This window comes from Mustelus asterias, chromosome 21 (genome assembly GCF_964213995.1).
Source record: "Mustelus asterias chromosome 21, sMusAst1.hap1.1, whole genome shotgun sequence".
NCBI classification, from domain to species: domain Eukaryota; kingdom Metazoa; phylum Chordata; class Chondrichthyes; order Carcharhiniformes; family Triakidae; genus Mustelus; species Mustelus asterias.
This window is the reverse complement of record NC_135821.1, coordinates 60,871,565-60,887,545: the sequence shown is the minus strand read 5'-3', so window position 1 is coordinate 60,887,545 and position 15,981 is coordinate 60,871,565. Positions and strand designations below refer to the sequence as shown.

At 44.8% G+C, this 15,981-nt stretch overlaps 1 protein-coding gene across 2 annotated transcripts in view; it reads left to right on the top strand.

Annotated features, from left to right (window-relative positions):
• The window catches only part of LOC144509316 (arf-GAP with SH3 domain, ANK repeat and PH domain-containing protein 2-like), a 109,799-nt gene that overhangs the window by 33,266 nt on the left and 60,552 nt on the right, over positions 1–15,981 (top strand). For both annotated transcript variants that reach the window (XM_078237975.1, XM_078237974.1), the window contains exons 4-6: positions 3,158–3,232; positions 7,058–7,107; positions 14,227–14,356. In XM_078237975.1, coding sequence (XP_078094101.1) covers positions 3,158–3,232; positions 7,058–7,107; positions 14,227–14,356 — 255 coding nt within the window. The remainder of the gene's footprint in view (positions 1–3,157; positions 3,233–7,057; positions 7,108–14,226; positions 14,357–15,981) is intronic.

Here is a 15,981-nt window from a genome sequence, read left to right as displayed (position 1 = left end):
CCTTGCACCTGTAGATGTCACCTTCTCCTTGCTAAATAAGTGGAAAAAGATTTTCCCTTGTGTGTTTTGTGTGTGCGTTTTTCTAAAGATCAATCTTGGCATTTCCTGTCTGAGTAAATAGTTTCTCCTTGTGTTTAAAGCCCGTTGTTCTTGGTGCCATCTTACTGAATCTTGTCCAGTCTCAATCTTCAATAGTAAAAAGTTACCATTAGTTCAACCACTGCTGTTTAAAGTTTATAGACTGCATTTTACTGCCTGGTCCATCCAGCTGGGGTACAGAGTAGACATTGCAATTCACCTGGTCTGCAAAGTAAAAGGTATATATTCTTAAAACAATAATGTCCTTCAAGTTAGGATAAAGAACATGAGTCTTGTTTTCCACATTTACAAAGAGAAGATGTATTGTTTGAAACATGGGTCATAGTTGTTATAGCAACAGGTTTATATTTCTCTCATTGGAATGGCCTCCTGGAAATGTCAAGAGTGTGGCTTCCTCGCAACATTTTTTAGAACCCATATTTGCCCTTGTTATTGGGGCTTTTAATGACCCAGTAACGAAAGAACTTGCACTTGTGAAGCATCTTGCCCCATCTTGGCAAGTTCCGAAGCACCAATGGAATAATTCTGAAATGTGGTCACTGTTGTAATGCAGGAAACATGGCAACTGTAATTGCACATAGCAAGGTCTCAAGTAAGAATGTGAACACGAGTAGATTATTTGTTTTTTGCAATGATGTAGGTTGAAGGATAAGGATTAATAAAACAAAACTGCATTCATTCTAGTTTAAAAAAACAGGCTTACAAATGACTTCTATTGTCAGCTTACCAACTCTTGTCTCGCAAACCTGCTTCTTCAGTCTTTGTCAAACTGGTTGCTTAATTGCAATGTGTGATACATCACTTATTGTGGTTATGGGATGTTCTGTAACTTACTGTACTTGAGCTCATACTTCATTATAATCGAGAGAGAACCACAATGGAAGCTATTTTGTAACTCTTTATTCCTCTCTTCCCCTTTTTGGATAACTGACCACGTTTGGCTGAGGAGAGGAAAAAGTCTGCTGAAATCTCGCTGAGAACAGGTTCAGTTTACAGTACTTGACCCCGAGCTGGACATCTGACCTTGTGACCTCCCCGTCACCAAGACTACCCAATTCTAGCTGTGTAATATTACCCACCTCTGCACTTTCGATGGTCTGTCCGTTGTTTGGAAACCTCACCCAAGCTTGTGTTACCTCCAGATTTGACTCTTCTACTCGCTGCTTTCTTGGCCAGTCTCTCGCCTTGCATCCTCTAGTTTATCCAAAACCCTGATGGGCACCCAGCCCTGTTCCCCATCACTCTCTGCTCACTAACGTACAGTGGCTCGCAGTCCAGCAACATTAAAAAAAATTCTCACCCTTCTTTCCAGTCCTGCCATGACCTCTCTTGAACTCCTCCAGGTCTACACTGTCCAAAATCTCTCCACTCCCTCTGGTCCTGGAATCCTTGCAAACCCCAGACTTTCATTGCCCAATTGTGTCTTCAGCTGCCAAGGTCTTAAATTCTGGAATTCCCTCCTTAAATCTTTCTGCATCACTACCTTCCCCATCTCATTTAAGATGCTCCTTTAATCTATATCGTTGATCAAGTTTATGGTTATCTGCCCTATCACCTCCTTCTGCGGCTTGTTGTCAAGTTTTGTTGATGCCCCTGTGAGGTGCCTTGAGAGTCCGAAAGACGTGCTGGTTAGGATAATTGATCATAGAAACCCTACAGTACAGAAAGAGGCCATTCGGCCCATCGAGTCTGCACCGACCACAATCCCACCAAGGCCCTACCCCCATATCCCTACATATTTTACCCACTAATCCCTCTAACCTACGCATCTCAGGACACTAAGGGGCAATTTTAACATGGCCAATCAACCTAACCCGCACATCTTTGGACTGTGGGAGGAAACCGGAGCACCCGGAGGAAACCCACACAGACACGAGGAGAATATGAAAACTCCACACAGACAGTGACCCAAGCCGGGAATCGAACCCAGGTCCCTGGAGCTGTGAAGCAGCAGTGCTAACCACTGTGCTACCGTGCTGCCCGGTCATGATCATGCTAAATTCTCCCTCGGTGTACCCGAACAGGCGCCGGAGTGTGGGATTTTCACAGTAACTTCATTGCAGTGTTAATGTAAGCCTACTTGTGACATAAATAAGCTCTTTATATATTAAAAAAAGAGGTTTATACTGTATTAAAGGTGTCAGATGCGGTAGTGGGTTTGGCAGTGATGTTCCCATAGCCATTGTGTCGGCGTGTACAGGAGTAGCTGCTTGTGTAAAGTGTTAACATTCATGCAGCCAGTAACATTTGATGCCTTCAAGTATGACGTGGTCTTGCGTTTTATTTGGGTTTAATTACATGGAAACAATTTTCTATGAAATTTTGGCTATTTCTCCTTTCACGTACTTGGTGAAACTCATTATAGGAAATTCATCTGGTTGGAATGTCTCAGAAATGTAAACACTTCCAGAATGGTCTGTGGCAATTCTGTCCCAGTCTGCGTACCCAACAGGGCTTGACACACACATGGTTAGAGATGATCTTGAAGCCTAAATAAAAATTCAACCTCAGTTGTCCTCGTCACGCACCATTTCTGTGAGGACTTGGATTTGATTTATTCCAGTACAGTACTGAGGGAGTGCTGTCCTGTCAGAGGTGCTGGCTTTTGGCTGAGGCTTTAAACTGAAGCCTGCCTGGCCTGGCAGATGTAAATGATCTCTCAGCACCATTTTGGAAAAACGGGGAGTTTTCCCTGGAGTCTGTAAGGCCAATATTTATCCTCCAACCAACATCATTAAGTTAATTTAATTAAAATAATATTGCTCAGTATCACATTGATATTTGGGACGGGGGAGGGGGCTTTCAATACACAAATTGGCTGCTATGTTTCCTACATTACAACAGTGACTACACTTCAAAAGTACTTCATTGACTAGTGTCTGGGACGCACTGAGATCATGAATGATAGCATCAGTATTAAAGCACATCTTTTACATCCAGACCTTTGAACCTCTCCTTTTGGTTCCAATCAGGCTGTGAATCCCTTTCCTGTTTGAAAATGTTTGTCTGATCCACATGAAGGATTGTAACGGTGTTTTTAAAAAAAAATTGCTTACAGACTCAAAACATGAGCAACATCCTCTCGTTTCCATTGGACAGTCTGCTAAAGGGCGATTTGAAGGAAGGAAAAGGGGTGAGTTTACTTTGCTTTTTATCTATCTTTTGAACAATTGTAATCCTAATACTTCTGTTTAGACCCAGGTGTGTAACTGAGCATGTGTGGGAGAACGTTGGTTGTGCTTTTGGGAGACTTGTCTTTGGATCTCACTCATGTTGGATGATCTCTGATGATTTTCTATGGCGTGACTATGATGTGGTTTATGGGATATCTACACTGTTCAGTCCCTTTCCTCTACTTGTTGGGGGAGGCTGTGTAGAATAGAGATCAGGGGGGAAAAAGAAGAAAGTTTTCCACTGAGATGGAGTTTACAATTAATATATTTGCGTTTACTGGCTTGACATGATGTGAAATGTCATTAAGCTTTGCTCTGTATGTCAAGTTGATCAAATGATACGCAACAGGGAATGTCCAGCGCATGGCTCATGGCAATCTGTGATGTGGAGATGCCGGCATTGGACTGAGGTGGGCACAGTAAGAGGTCTCGTAACACCAGGTTAAAGTCCAACAGGTTTATTTGGTAGCACGAGCTTTCGGAGCGCTGCCCCTTGAAGGGTGGCGGCGGTGTTGATGTTGTGAGACTTCTTACCATGGCAATCTGGGCCTTGAAGCCAAGGCAACTATCTAAGGTTGTTAACATGGCAGGATTAATCTGGAGTCTCTTGGAAGATTAATCTCCAGGTTGCCCCTGCCTTCAAACCCAAGAGAAAACTTCAGGGGGCAATAAATATTTATTTTCCATTTTCTCTGGCAGCTTTTGTTTATTAGTTATAAAAAGTTTGGAAATAGAATAGAATCCCTACAGTGCAGGAAGATGTGGGAGGAGAGGAGAAAAGAATGTTTGGATGACAGTCAGGAATCATCCAGTCAGACTTTCCAATTAGCTGTGGGAAGGCAAAGCATGTCGACCAACCAATGGAGCAGGGATTGGTGGTCACATGCTGATATATATATACAGCTAGAGTTGGTGCCCCCACTACGTGCACTGTGTGTGGGTCTAAATTTTTGTGGGCCCAGGGTGGGTGTTTAGAGTGAGTCAATTTTTTAACATAGTCTTATTGGTTGGTCAATCATTATTGGTGAATTATTTAATGGAATTCACTTCAAACTCCTGCCCTCTGTAACCTCGGGATTTCAGAGCTCATATGGGGCCTCTTGCAAGATTCTGTAGTTGTAACCCGCACTACGTCACAAAGGCTTGAGTAAGTGTGACTCCAATGAAGTGATGGATAGAGGGTTAATCTATTCTGGGGGTTGGTTTGGCTCAGTTGGCTGGACAGCTGGTTCGTGATGCAGAGTTATGCCAACAATGAGGATTCAATTTAAGTTTATTTATTAGTGTCACAAGTAGGCTTACCTTAACACCACAGTGAAGTTATGTGAAAATCCCCGAGTCGCCACACTCCGGTGCTTGTTCGGGGACACTGAGGGTGAATTTAGCACGGCCAATGCACCTAAACAGTACGTCTTTCGGAGTGTGGGTGGAAACCGGAGCACCCGGAGGAAACCCATGCAGACACGGGGAGAACGTGCAGACTCCACACAAACAGTGACCCAAGCCAGGAATCAAACCCGGGTCCCTGGCGCTGTGAGGCAGCTGTGCTAACCACTGTGCCGGCTGAGGTTATTCATGAAGGCCCTGCCTTCTCAACTTTGCCCCTCGCCTGAAGTCTGGTGAATCCTCAGGTTAAATCATCGCCAGGTAGCCTATGGTCATCTGGGACTATGGGGCGACTTTACCGTACCTCTATTTTTATTGAATGGCTAACATGCAGAATCTGCTACTGCATTCATTTTATTCATTTACTGGATGTGGGTGTTTTTGGGCCAGCGTTTGTTGTCCATCCCTAACCACCATTTCGGAGGGCATTTGAGAATCAACCACAATGCTATGGGCCTGGAGTCATATGTAGGCCAGACCAGGTAAGGATTGCAGATTTCCTTCCCTGAAGGGCAGTAGTGAACCAGATGGGTTTTCACGGCAATAGTTTCATGATCATCTCATGATTTTTATTGAATTCCAATTTCACCATCTGGCATGGTGGGATTAGAATTTGGGTCTCCAGATTTTTGCTCTGGGTCTCTGGATTACTAGCCCAGTGACAATACCACTACGCCACTGCCTCCCATTCAATCTTGAATGATGAGCTGAAATATATTGCAACTTGCTGGTAGTCTTGGCTAATACATGTGATACAGGCAAGAGGTGTGGGTGTGTAAGTGGGTGAATTTGTTGCATTGAGAGCCCCTTTTATGTTCACTCTGGCAACTATCGGAGTGAATTTGCACCAGAATTGGCATTGACAGGGGGTGGGGCAAGGCGCAGGAGGTAATGCTGCCAGCCTTTGGGTGGCACCTGGACTCTGTCTTGTGGAGCCACTCCAAGTGCTGATGTGAATGTTATTCATACTCTGGGTTTCCTTGAAACATGGCACTCCCCCCATTTTAGAATCAAATGACATGAATAAGGCTTTGTGCTTGGGCAGAGTTCTGAAATGAGATTGTCGCCTTTTGATTTGAGTCACAGCCTGAGATTGAACAGTGTCTGTAATTTAGTGGAAGGTTTAGCATTCACTCTTCCCGGATCTGACAGCTGTGTGTGCTAGCTCTGATATCATTAGAAACTGGCAACTCAAATGGAAGTTCAGCAAAAGACACCACTGAGACGTGGAACATAATTTCCTCACACTTTCCATTCTTCTTAATGTCAAATTGGTGCTTTCTCTGTCCAGTGAAATGTGGCCAAATGCTCCTTTTATTTTCCACATCATGTACCTTAACCCCATAGCCTGTTATGGATAGCTCATAACGGCAGTAGTATGACATTTTGTACACAAGCAATGCTGTTAACCTGTTTGGTGTGTATGGCTGGCAATTTACTGCTGAAGTGCAAGGCAGTTGATGTTATGAATTTGTAATCGCAAAGGCAATGGACCAAGTGCTGATAAATTGGATTAGGTTGGAGGTCAGGTGTTTCTCACGTGTTGGTGCAGACTCGACAGACCAAAGGGCCTCTTCTGCACTGTATGATTTTATGATTCTAGGAGAGACTGTCTAATCTCAAATTTGTTTTGGAGTTCTTTCAGCTGATGAGAGAGGGGGAGACATTTAGGCTTGAATTCTCCTGTCCTGCCTGCCAGGGAAATTGTAGCGGGCGGGGGCGGACCATGCAAAGTTCCATTGACCTTGAATGGGATTTCCAGTTTTGAGGTGAGCGCGGCCGGAGTATCCCATCCTTAGTCTCCTGTTTAATTAAAGCCCTATTAGTCAGTTTGGATTGAATTGGAGCCAAAGGAACAACACACTGGCTGGTTATATGTCAAACTGTCCAGCACAAATGGAGGCCATTCAACCCAATGTGTCTCTGATCTCGATCTGATTTAGAACTGCTACAAATAATGTTAATAATATCAGCTTGCTTTCTGGAGAAAAGCTGAGATAAAATGGACTAAGAAGTGATTGTGCTCATTAGGAGAAGAGGATTAAACAATGTAGTTAAGAAGGTGGTGATATCGAGATTGCTGCTATGGATGCATTTATTCCGACATTCTAAACGTCTTGTGTCGTCGCATTGTTTAAATGTGGTGTTTTCAGGAGCTGAGCTTCAACACCGAGTCCCCGTTGCGTTATCTGGTACGTCCACTGCCTAATATTATTGAATCCTGACCTGTGTGCTATGTGTCTGTGCAAGAGGGAGCTCCTTATCATTTCTACAGTCCATCTATTCTAATAGTCGCTAACTCTGGGTGTCAATTCACTCCAGTGTGCCAGGTAGATGTTGATTTTGCTGCCTGTCTAGCGGTGAGACAAATTAAACTGGTCTTTATGCTCTACCTACAGGACCCGAAGAAACTCATTGAAAAAGCCTGGAAAGACTATGAAACCAAAGTGTAAGTATAAGCTCCAGAGAAACAATTATTGATGAGAAGGTTCATTCTTCGGATGCCATTCTTCAGATAAAAATAAATACTTTTTTAATATAGCCTTTCTCATGACCATCGGACATCTCAAAGTGCTTTATAGCCAATGAGTTATTTTTTTGAAGGGTCGTTGTAATGTGGCAGCTGATTTATGTTCAGCAAACTTCCACAACTGTTATGTGCTAATGACCAGAGATGTGTAGGTTTGGTGGATTGGCCATGCTAAATTGCCCCTCGGTGTCATGAGTTATGCAGGATAGGGAGATTAGTGAGGTAAATATATGGGGTTGCAGGGATCAGGTCTGGGTGAGAAGCTTTATCGGAGAGTTGGTGTGGGCTCGATGCACCGAATGGCCGCCTTCTGACTGCAGAGATTCTGTGAGATAATTTGGTTATTATCTGAATGGCTATGGATTTAGACAGATTATTGCCTGAATGGCTATAGATTGAGGGGAATGTGCTCGTACACCAGTCACTGAAAGTGAGCAGGCGGTGAAGAAGGCAAAAGGTATGTCGGCCTTCATAGCGAGAGGATTTGAGTACAGGAGCAGGATGTCTTGCTGCCATTATACAGGACCTTGGTGAAACCACACCTGGAATATTGTGTGCAGTTTTAGTCTCCTTATCTGCTATGGAGGGAGTGCGGCGAAGGTTTACCAGACTGATTCCAAGGATGGTAGGACTGACGTGGAAGGAGAGATTGAGTTGGTTCGGATTACATTCACTGGAGTTTAGAAAAATATGGGGATATTTCATAGAAACTCATAAAATTCTAACAGGACTAGGTGGAGGAGAAGCAGGAAGGATGTTCCCGAAGGTGGGGGTGTCCAATAAAGATAGACCATTTAGGACTGCGATGAGGAGAATTTTCTTCACCTAGAGGGTGATGAGACTGTGGGATTCTTTAGCACAGAAAGCAGTTGAGACCAAAACATTGTGGGTGGAATTTTCCCCCAAAAATTCTACGTGTCACAAAAGTCTGAAAACCGGAAAGTTTCACTCTGGTTTTTTCACGCAATTTTCCAACGCTTTTGTCATTTATTTTGGCTGGCAGTAGGGAGTTTCACGCTGGGGGGGGGGGGGGGGGTGGAGAGTGGGGTGCAGAGCCTAAGCTCCAGGTTTCAGACTGAAACTCTCCGGTTTTCAGCCTTTTGTGACACTTAGTATATTTTTTGGAAAATTCTGTGTTCAAGTCTGCACAATATATGGGAGATCTGTCAAACCCCCCCTGCCCCCCACCCCCATGGACATCACCGTTCTGATGCCCCCACCCTGCCAGCCCCAATGCAGAGTTCCCCTCTTATCTTCTCCTCCTCCTCTTCTCTCCCCCCCCCCCCCCCCCGAACATTCCAGGTCTGGTTCTGCCTTGCCCCCTCAGGCCCTGCCCTCTTGGCACTGCTTGGTGCCCAGTGGGCAATGCCAGGGTGTCAGGCTGGCATTACCCAAGGGGCAATGGCCCACCCTGCCCCCGACCTCCCAGCGGGCCTCAATGGTGTCTGGTCCCACCGATGAGACCATCACGTCTCGTCCCTGTTGCTGGAGCTCGCTAAACATATTTAAATAGATTTATTAATATTAAAATCACACTTGCACCCTTCCCCAGACTGAAATTTCCCACTCCGTTATGCTATTCGACCAGCGTTACGGGGTGGGAAAAGGGCGCTCTATATGTTTTCAAGAAGGAGTTACATAAAGCTCTTGGGGTTAAGGGGATCAAAGGATATGGGAGGAAGGCAGGAACAGGTTACTGTGTTGGATGATCACTATGATCATAATGAATGGTGGAGCAGGCGAGAAGGGTTGAATGACCTACTCATGCTTCTGTTTCTATGTTTTTTGTGATGATGATTGAGGGATAAATATTGGCCAAGATACTGGGGATAACTCCCCTGTTCTTCCTTCTTTGAAATGGTGCCATGAGACCTTTTACCTCCACCCAGTTAAGTAGATGGGACCTCCATTTGATGATTCATCTGAAAGGCAGCACTTCCGACCAGTGCAGTGCTCCCTCAGTACTGCACTGGAATGTAACCCTTGTCAGCTGAATGCCCTGCAATGGGACTTGAATCTGGAATATTGTGATCCAGAGGCAAGTGCTCCTACCAACTGAACCACAGCTGACACACTGAGACATTGACACAACTAAGATTAAAACGAGGCCTTGCTTTGTGATTAGTTTCCATGTTGCTTTTCAAAGTGTAGGGATTTAACCGGGGTCTGTTGTCCAACATTTCTCCATCAATTAATTCTATCAAAAAGCAAAATGATTTTATTGGTCTTCGCCTTGCATTAAATTACTATGTGTGGAGCCATAGGGCGGGATTTTCCAGCCTATCAAAACTCTTCATGATTTTGAATACCCCTATTAAATCTTACTTCAAATATTTTCTGCTCTAAAGAGAACTATACCAGCTTCTCCAGTCTCGCCACATAACCAAAGTTCCTCTTTCCTGCAACATATTGGCTGGAATTTTACTGCCCCAGAATCGGGGTGGGCGAGGCTCGCAGAATGGCATTCTCCTTTGGCCTCGGGCGGCGGGATCTTACAAGCCTCGGGCGGACGAGGCGGTAAAATTCCAGCAATTGAATTTGATGATCAGCCATGATCAAAATGAATGACAGAGCGGACTCAAAGGACCAAATGACCTACTCCTGCTTCTAGTTTCTATGTTCTGGTAAATGTTCTTTGTACCCTTTTCAAAGACCTTCAATTGCTTATAAGTAATTAATGTGAACTGCCTTTAGACATTTGAGAGATGTGAGGAGGTTCTGGATAAATGATGCTCTAAGTTGATCTGAAGACCAGGTCTCGCTCTAGGGTGAGTCTGGAATTGTTGCTTTTTATGTTCCAATATTTGCTTCTAGAATCATAGAATTCCTACAGTGCAGAAGGAGGCCATTCAGCCCATCGAGTCTGCATTGACCACAATCCCACCCAGGCCATATTCCCGTAACCCAGCATATTTACCCTGCTAATCTCCCTGACACTAGAGGCCAATCAACCTACCCTGCACGTCTTTGGACTGTGGGAGGAAACCAGAGCACCCAGAGGAAGCCCACGCCAACACAGGGAGAATGTGCAAACTCCATACAGACAGTGACCCGAGGCTGGAATTGAACCCGGGTCCTTGGCGCTGTGAGGTAGCAGTGCTAACCACTGTGCTACCGTGCCGCCCCAATGAAAATTTTGATTGGGATCATCGAGATCCGTCTTCAGCTGTGGAATAAAAACTGTTGGTGTTCAGTTAACAGTTTTAAAAATCTCATGAAAGCTTGGATTCAAAACCGGATAACTGGCAACCTTGCCCAGCAAGCACCGGGGACTGGTGTGAGTAAGAGTTTCCTGTGCCCTTTGACCCAAAATTCCCAAATTGCTGTGACTCTATTTCCTGTTGAGGAAGCTTAGTTACTGTTCATCCAGGATGAAACTTTCCCTCGTCTTCTCGGAGTTTTCCTTTGGGAATAATTGTTGCTTCCTGACATTGACTTTTCTTTCCCATCGTAAAGTTACTTCTGACTCAAACTTCTGTCCAGAAAGTTAGTCTCATTCTACCTTTCCTATGTTAAAACTCATCTAAGACCGAAAATTGCTGTTTGATGACGTGTTTGTTTTTTTTTGAGGAGGGAGAATTAAAATGGTTAAAGTGGCTTGATTTTTTTTTGTTGTTTTCTAGCTTCCTCGTCCCTCGCATACTATTTAAGAAATATTTGGTGAACTGAGAAATGGGAAGTGGTTGTGAAATTTAGCCTTGTCCTGAAGTGGAAAAATATACTTCTGTTTTTTTTAAGGAATGTTATAACAAAAATTCTTGACATCTTAATTATTTGACAATTCCTTCAGTCACTACTTAACGTTTCTTAAAGATAAAGGCAAACTACTGCGGATCTGGCACGGTGGCACAGTGGTTAGCACTGCTGCCTCACAGCGCCGGGTTCAATTCCAGCCTCGGGTGACTGTGCAAACTCCACACAGACATTCTCCCCGCGTCTGCGTGGGTTTCCTCCGGGTGCCCCAGTTTCCTTTCACAGTCCAAAGATGTGCGGGTTAGGTTGGTTGGCTGTGCTAAATTGCCTCTTAGTGTCAGGGGGGGTGGGATTAGGAGGGTAAAAATATAGGATTACGGGGATAGGACCTGGATGGGATTGCTGTAGGTGCAGGTTCAATGGACAAGATGACCTCATTCAGCGCAGTAGGGATTCTATGATTCAGTGCTGGAATCTGAAACAAAAGCAGAAAATGCTGGAAAATCTCAGCAGGTCTGACAGCATCTGTGGAGAGAGAATAGAGCCAACATTTCAAGTCTGGATGACCCTTCATCAAAGCCAATGTTTCTTTTTTTGTGTCTGTATGGTACATTGAGTGACAGCACAGCAGAAGGATTAACCTGTTAGGAATATGAATTGAAATGATGGGTAGGGGGGGGAGAGAGAGGGTAAATAAACATAATGAACTTGGATTTATCTCACACCTTTCACAACCTCGGGGTACCCCAAAGCATTTTATAGTCAATGAAGTCATTTCTTTTGAATGATAAACACTGTGTTAACATAGAAACCTGGCAGTTTGTGCACAGCAAGATTCCATGGGCAGCAATGTGATAAGGACCAGGTAACCTGTTTTATCATTGTGATATTGGTTGGCACAGCAGAGTACTCCCCGGGGAGTATGTCCAGGGTTTGGGGTGTGTACTACTGCTCCTTTAAAAGTGTGGGTCATGTGATCCCTGGGGGTTAGCCCCTCCTAGTGTGGAACCCGATTAAGTAGTCTTGGACTTGACTGTGGGACAGTGCACACCTGTAATAAAGAATTTTGTGCAGCTCTCCCTTTGGCATGTGAGCTTAAGTCATGTTCTCAAGTTTGTGGAGTGGGACTTTGAACCCACAACATTTTGACTGGGGTTAGATAGCCATCCGCTGAGCCTCAGTGTTAAGGAGGGGTATGTATATATAAAGAGTTAGCAGATTCTGGGGGAAAACGATCAAACGATGGAACATTTTTTATATCTTTGCTCTTTTCTGAGGTGCAGTTACATTAATGAGAATTTCTCTCCAGTACCTCGATCCATGTTGGCTATTGTGCCAGGTAGGCATACACAGGTAGGCATACACAGGTAGGCATAGACAGGTAGGCATAGACAGTGAAAGTTTGCAGCTTATTTGAACTGCTCTCTCTTTCACGCTGACGTTTCTCAGTTGCATGCTGTTTGGATTTGTAGTGCAGAACTTTCACACTATTTTCATTCTAATGTTCCTAGCATGTGTTTTGAGTAGTAGGTGACACCACACAGGATGGATTATTTGAATATGACTGGGATACTTGAACTAATCTGAATCGCTGCTGTAGGTTTAATCAGTCTGAGTCCATTCTCCCAGCGCCCTTGTGCTCCCTGACCTACATTAGCTCTTAGTTTGGCAAGCCTAATTTTAAAAAAATCTTTCTTGTGTTCAAATCCCACCATTGCCTTGCCTCCTTCTATCCTACAACCTTCCAGCACGTCTGCTCTCTTCCAACTCTGGCCATTGTGCATTGTCTACTTCCTTTGCCACATTCAATCTGTCCTGGCCCAAAGCTCTGGAATTCCCACCCAGAGTCTCTCCCCTTCCTCCTCTTTAAGAAGGTTCTTAAGGCCCACCTCATATGAGCAAGTTTTCAGTCTATTTTAATATCTCATATGGCACGATGTCAAATTATGTCCAATTACACTCCTCTGAAGCTGCTTGAGATTAAAGGCGCAATACAAATACAGGTTGTTGTATTTTCTTCTTCTGTATGTAGTCCGTTAGTGCAACTGTTTATGTAGTTTGGTTTTAAAACTGCTAAATGGGAAGTTCAGCTGTTTACAGGCGAGGAGGAAGCAGGTGGAAGAATGGCAGCCTGGTTTCTACTTCCTGAAACCAGTGGGAGGGCTCCAGGAACCTTTCAGTAAATTGAAAGAAAGTGGTCACCTGTTTATCTTCAACCAGACTGGCAAAGACATTTTAAACCAGTTTCAAGAGGTCAATTTCAGAACCATCTGAGTGTGCCAATCACATTTGTACTGTTGCTTCCCTGAGTTACCCTGGTATATGCTGAAGATCAGGTCTCCATTGACTAGTCTGACCTCCAAACGTGCAGAGACGTGGGACAATACGATGCTAATATTTTTTTAAATTACACCATGGATTGAATTTACAGCGCGGAAACTAGCCATTCCATCCAACAATTTTATGCTCCATATGAACCGCCTACTTTATTTCATCTCAACCCGATTGGCATATCCGTTTATATTTTCCCTTGTGTGTTTACGTAACTTCCCCTTAAATGTATCTATGCTATTTGCCTCAGTTGCTCTTAGTGGCAGCAAATTCCAGATTTGAACCCCTCTCTGGGTAAAATAGGCTTCTTCTGAATTCTTTTGGATTTATTAGTCGCTAACTCTTCACTTTGAATATGAAACTGTCTTCCCTTTGCCTTCCCTTTCAAATCCTTATCAGGTCACATCTCAGTCTTCTCTATTCCAGGTAAAAAAAATCCTGTTCAGTCTCTCCAGATAGTTAGAATCTCTCGATTCAGATGAATTAGATTACGATCTTGGTGTGTCTACACCATGTCAGGAAATTCCCATTTGTGTCAGCTGTTTGAGGGCCCTCGCTATGGAAAAGCACCTCAGAACTATTGGGGAAAGACCTGTTCATGCTGCGATGACTGTACACTTGCAACAGGCCACAACAGCCACTCTGTGGGAGGGATTTTACAGCCTGGCTTGTCCCGAAACCGTAAAATCCCACCCGAGGTCAACAGACCTTTCCATGGTCTGATTCCCGTGGCAGGCGGGACAGTAAAATTTCAGCCAATGTATGAAGATCTGGTGAGATCTTCTGGACTCGCCGACAGCGATGCCCGGCCGCACGTTCCCCAGCAGCAGAGGATCCGAACATCAGCAAACCCCATTGATGACAGCGAGGTCAGAAGATCCCGCCACTGACCAATGGCAACCTGCCTCCGCCACCACCAATCACGTTGCGGAGGGAAGGGGCGGGTCCCATCCTTCGAGTGCCGTTAGCTGAGCGCCATTTTTCTCATTTGAATCTTTTCTTTCTGCTTTTCAGCAATAAGATAGAAAAAGAGAAGAAAGACCGTGCCAAACAATTTGGATTGAATCGGTCGGAAATCAGTCCCGCAGAGATTGCAGATGATCTGGAGAAAGAGCGAAAGGTGTTCCAGCTCCAGATGTGTGAGGTGAGTTGCAACATGATTTTTAAAAACAATCTACCTATGGTTAGACCTCAGTTGCTTCCTAAAAACCACATGATAATCCGTCGTAAGTCGGAACCAATTTTCTCATCGGCGCGATGGTATAAACAGGGGATTGGTTGCTGATCAAGGCTGGAAATGACACGTGTGGCCCCTGCAGTATAAAATGCTCTCAACTCTTGTCCCTGTCAAGGCACGGAGGTGACTGTTGATGCCTGCACACCTTAGCACAGGTTCCTCAGTCAGTGTGTGACTTTAATGAGGCCCACAATGTGGACCTCTTAGAATACGAGCTCCCAGATTAAGGCAATAATGGCTTGTCCAATCAGGGAGCCCTGCATGTGTGTACGTAGTGTGGAGTGTCAGGGTTACTGGCACTCCAGGGTTACTGGCACTCCAGGTTTACACTCTGTATGAGGAAGTACCTAACTGAGTGTTGTTTACTATGTAAATAAATCTAAATTTGGTGAAGGGACACCGGCCTTGGAGGAGTTATTTCAGCATGGAGGATATAATGAAACCATTCGATCGCTGTCTGACGCCTGTTTAACCTTGAATGTCTGTGAGTCTGAGCACATTAAATTCAAGATAAGCATATAAATGCATTTAAATCAACAGCTGTCAACAGATCTATTTGAAAAGAGAGAAAGCAATTTTTCTTCAAGTTATTTTTTGCTCTCATTACATAGGACGTAATTTAATGTCCTTCCCCAGGGCAAGTTTGGTGTGGGGGGGGGCATTTAATTGGGTGGCAGGTGGGACCCGGCCAACCCAACTTCCTGCCCCTGCCCCAATTAGGTCTGGGGTGGAGGAGAGGCCCTTCCTGCCAGAATTCCTGCCCTGCCACCAGTAGAGGCCCTTAAGGTGGCAATTACTACCCATAGGGCGTCATCCCACCACCGCTGGTATTCACCTAGTGGCGGGCGACCTAAAGAGCAAACCATGTTGGGGTTGCTCGTGGGCTTATGGTGGGATGTTGGGGGGAGGGGGGAGTCCCTCGACAGTCCTGGCCTTGGGTAGATGCACTACTGACAGTAGTCACTGCCTCCCAGGTGGTGCTGCCTTGCAATAGACATGTCCTTGATTTAACATCACCAGAAATTCATCTAATTGACTTTTCCTACAACAGCGACCTTACTTCAACAGGTTGGGCTGCACGGTGGCACAGTGGTTAGCATTGTTGCCTCGGTGCCAGAGACCCAGATTCAATTCCGGCCTTGGGTCTGTGTGGTGTTTGCACATTCTCCCTGTGTCTATGTGGGTTTCCTCCGGGTGCTCCAGTTTCCTCCCACACTGCAAAGATGTGCAGGTTAGGTGGATTGGCCGTGCTAAATTGCCCCGAGTGTCAGGGGGATTAGCAGGATAAATGTGTGGAGTTACAGGAATAGGGCCTGGGTGGGACTGTGGTCGGTACAGACTCGATGGGCCGAACGGTCTCCTTCTGTACTATTGGGATTCTATGAAGTATTTCCTTGTCTTTGAGATGCACTTAGGTTTTGAAAGGTGCTATATAAATGCAAGTCTTTTTTTGTGGTATCTGTGAGCACAGAATGACTGCTCTGTTTTGCAACGAAACAGTCCCACACTGTAATGCAATTCATTGACCGTGA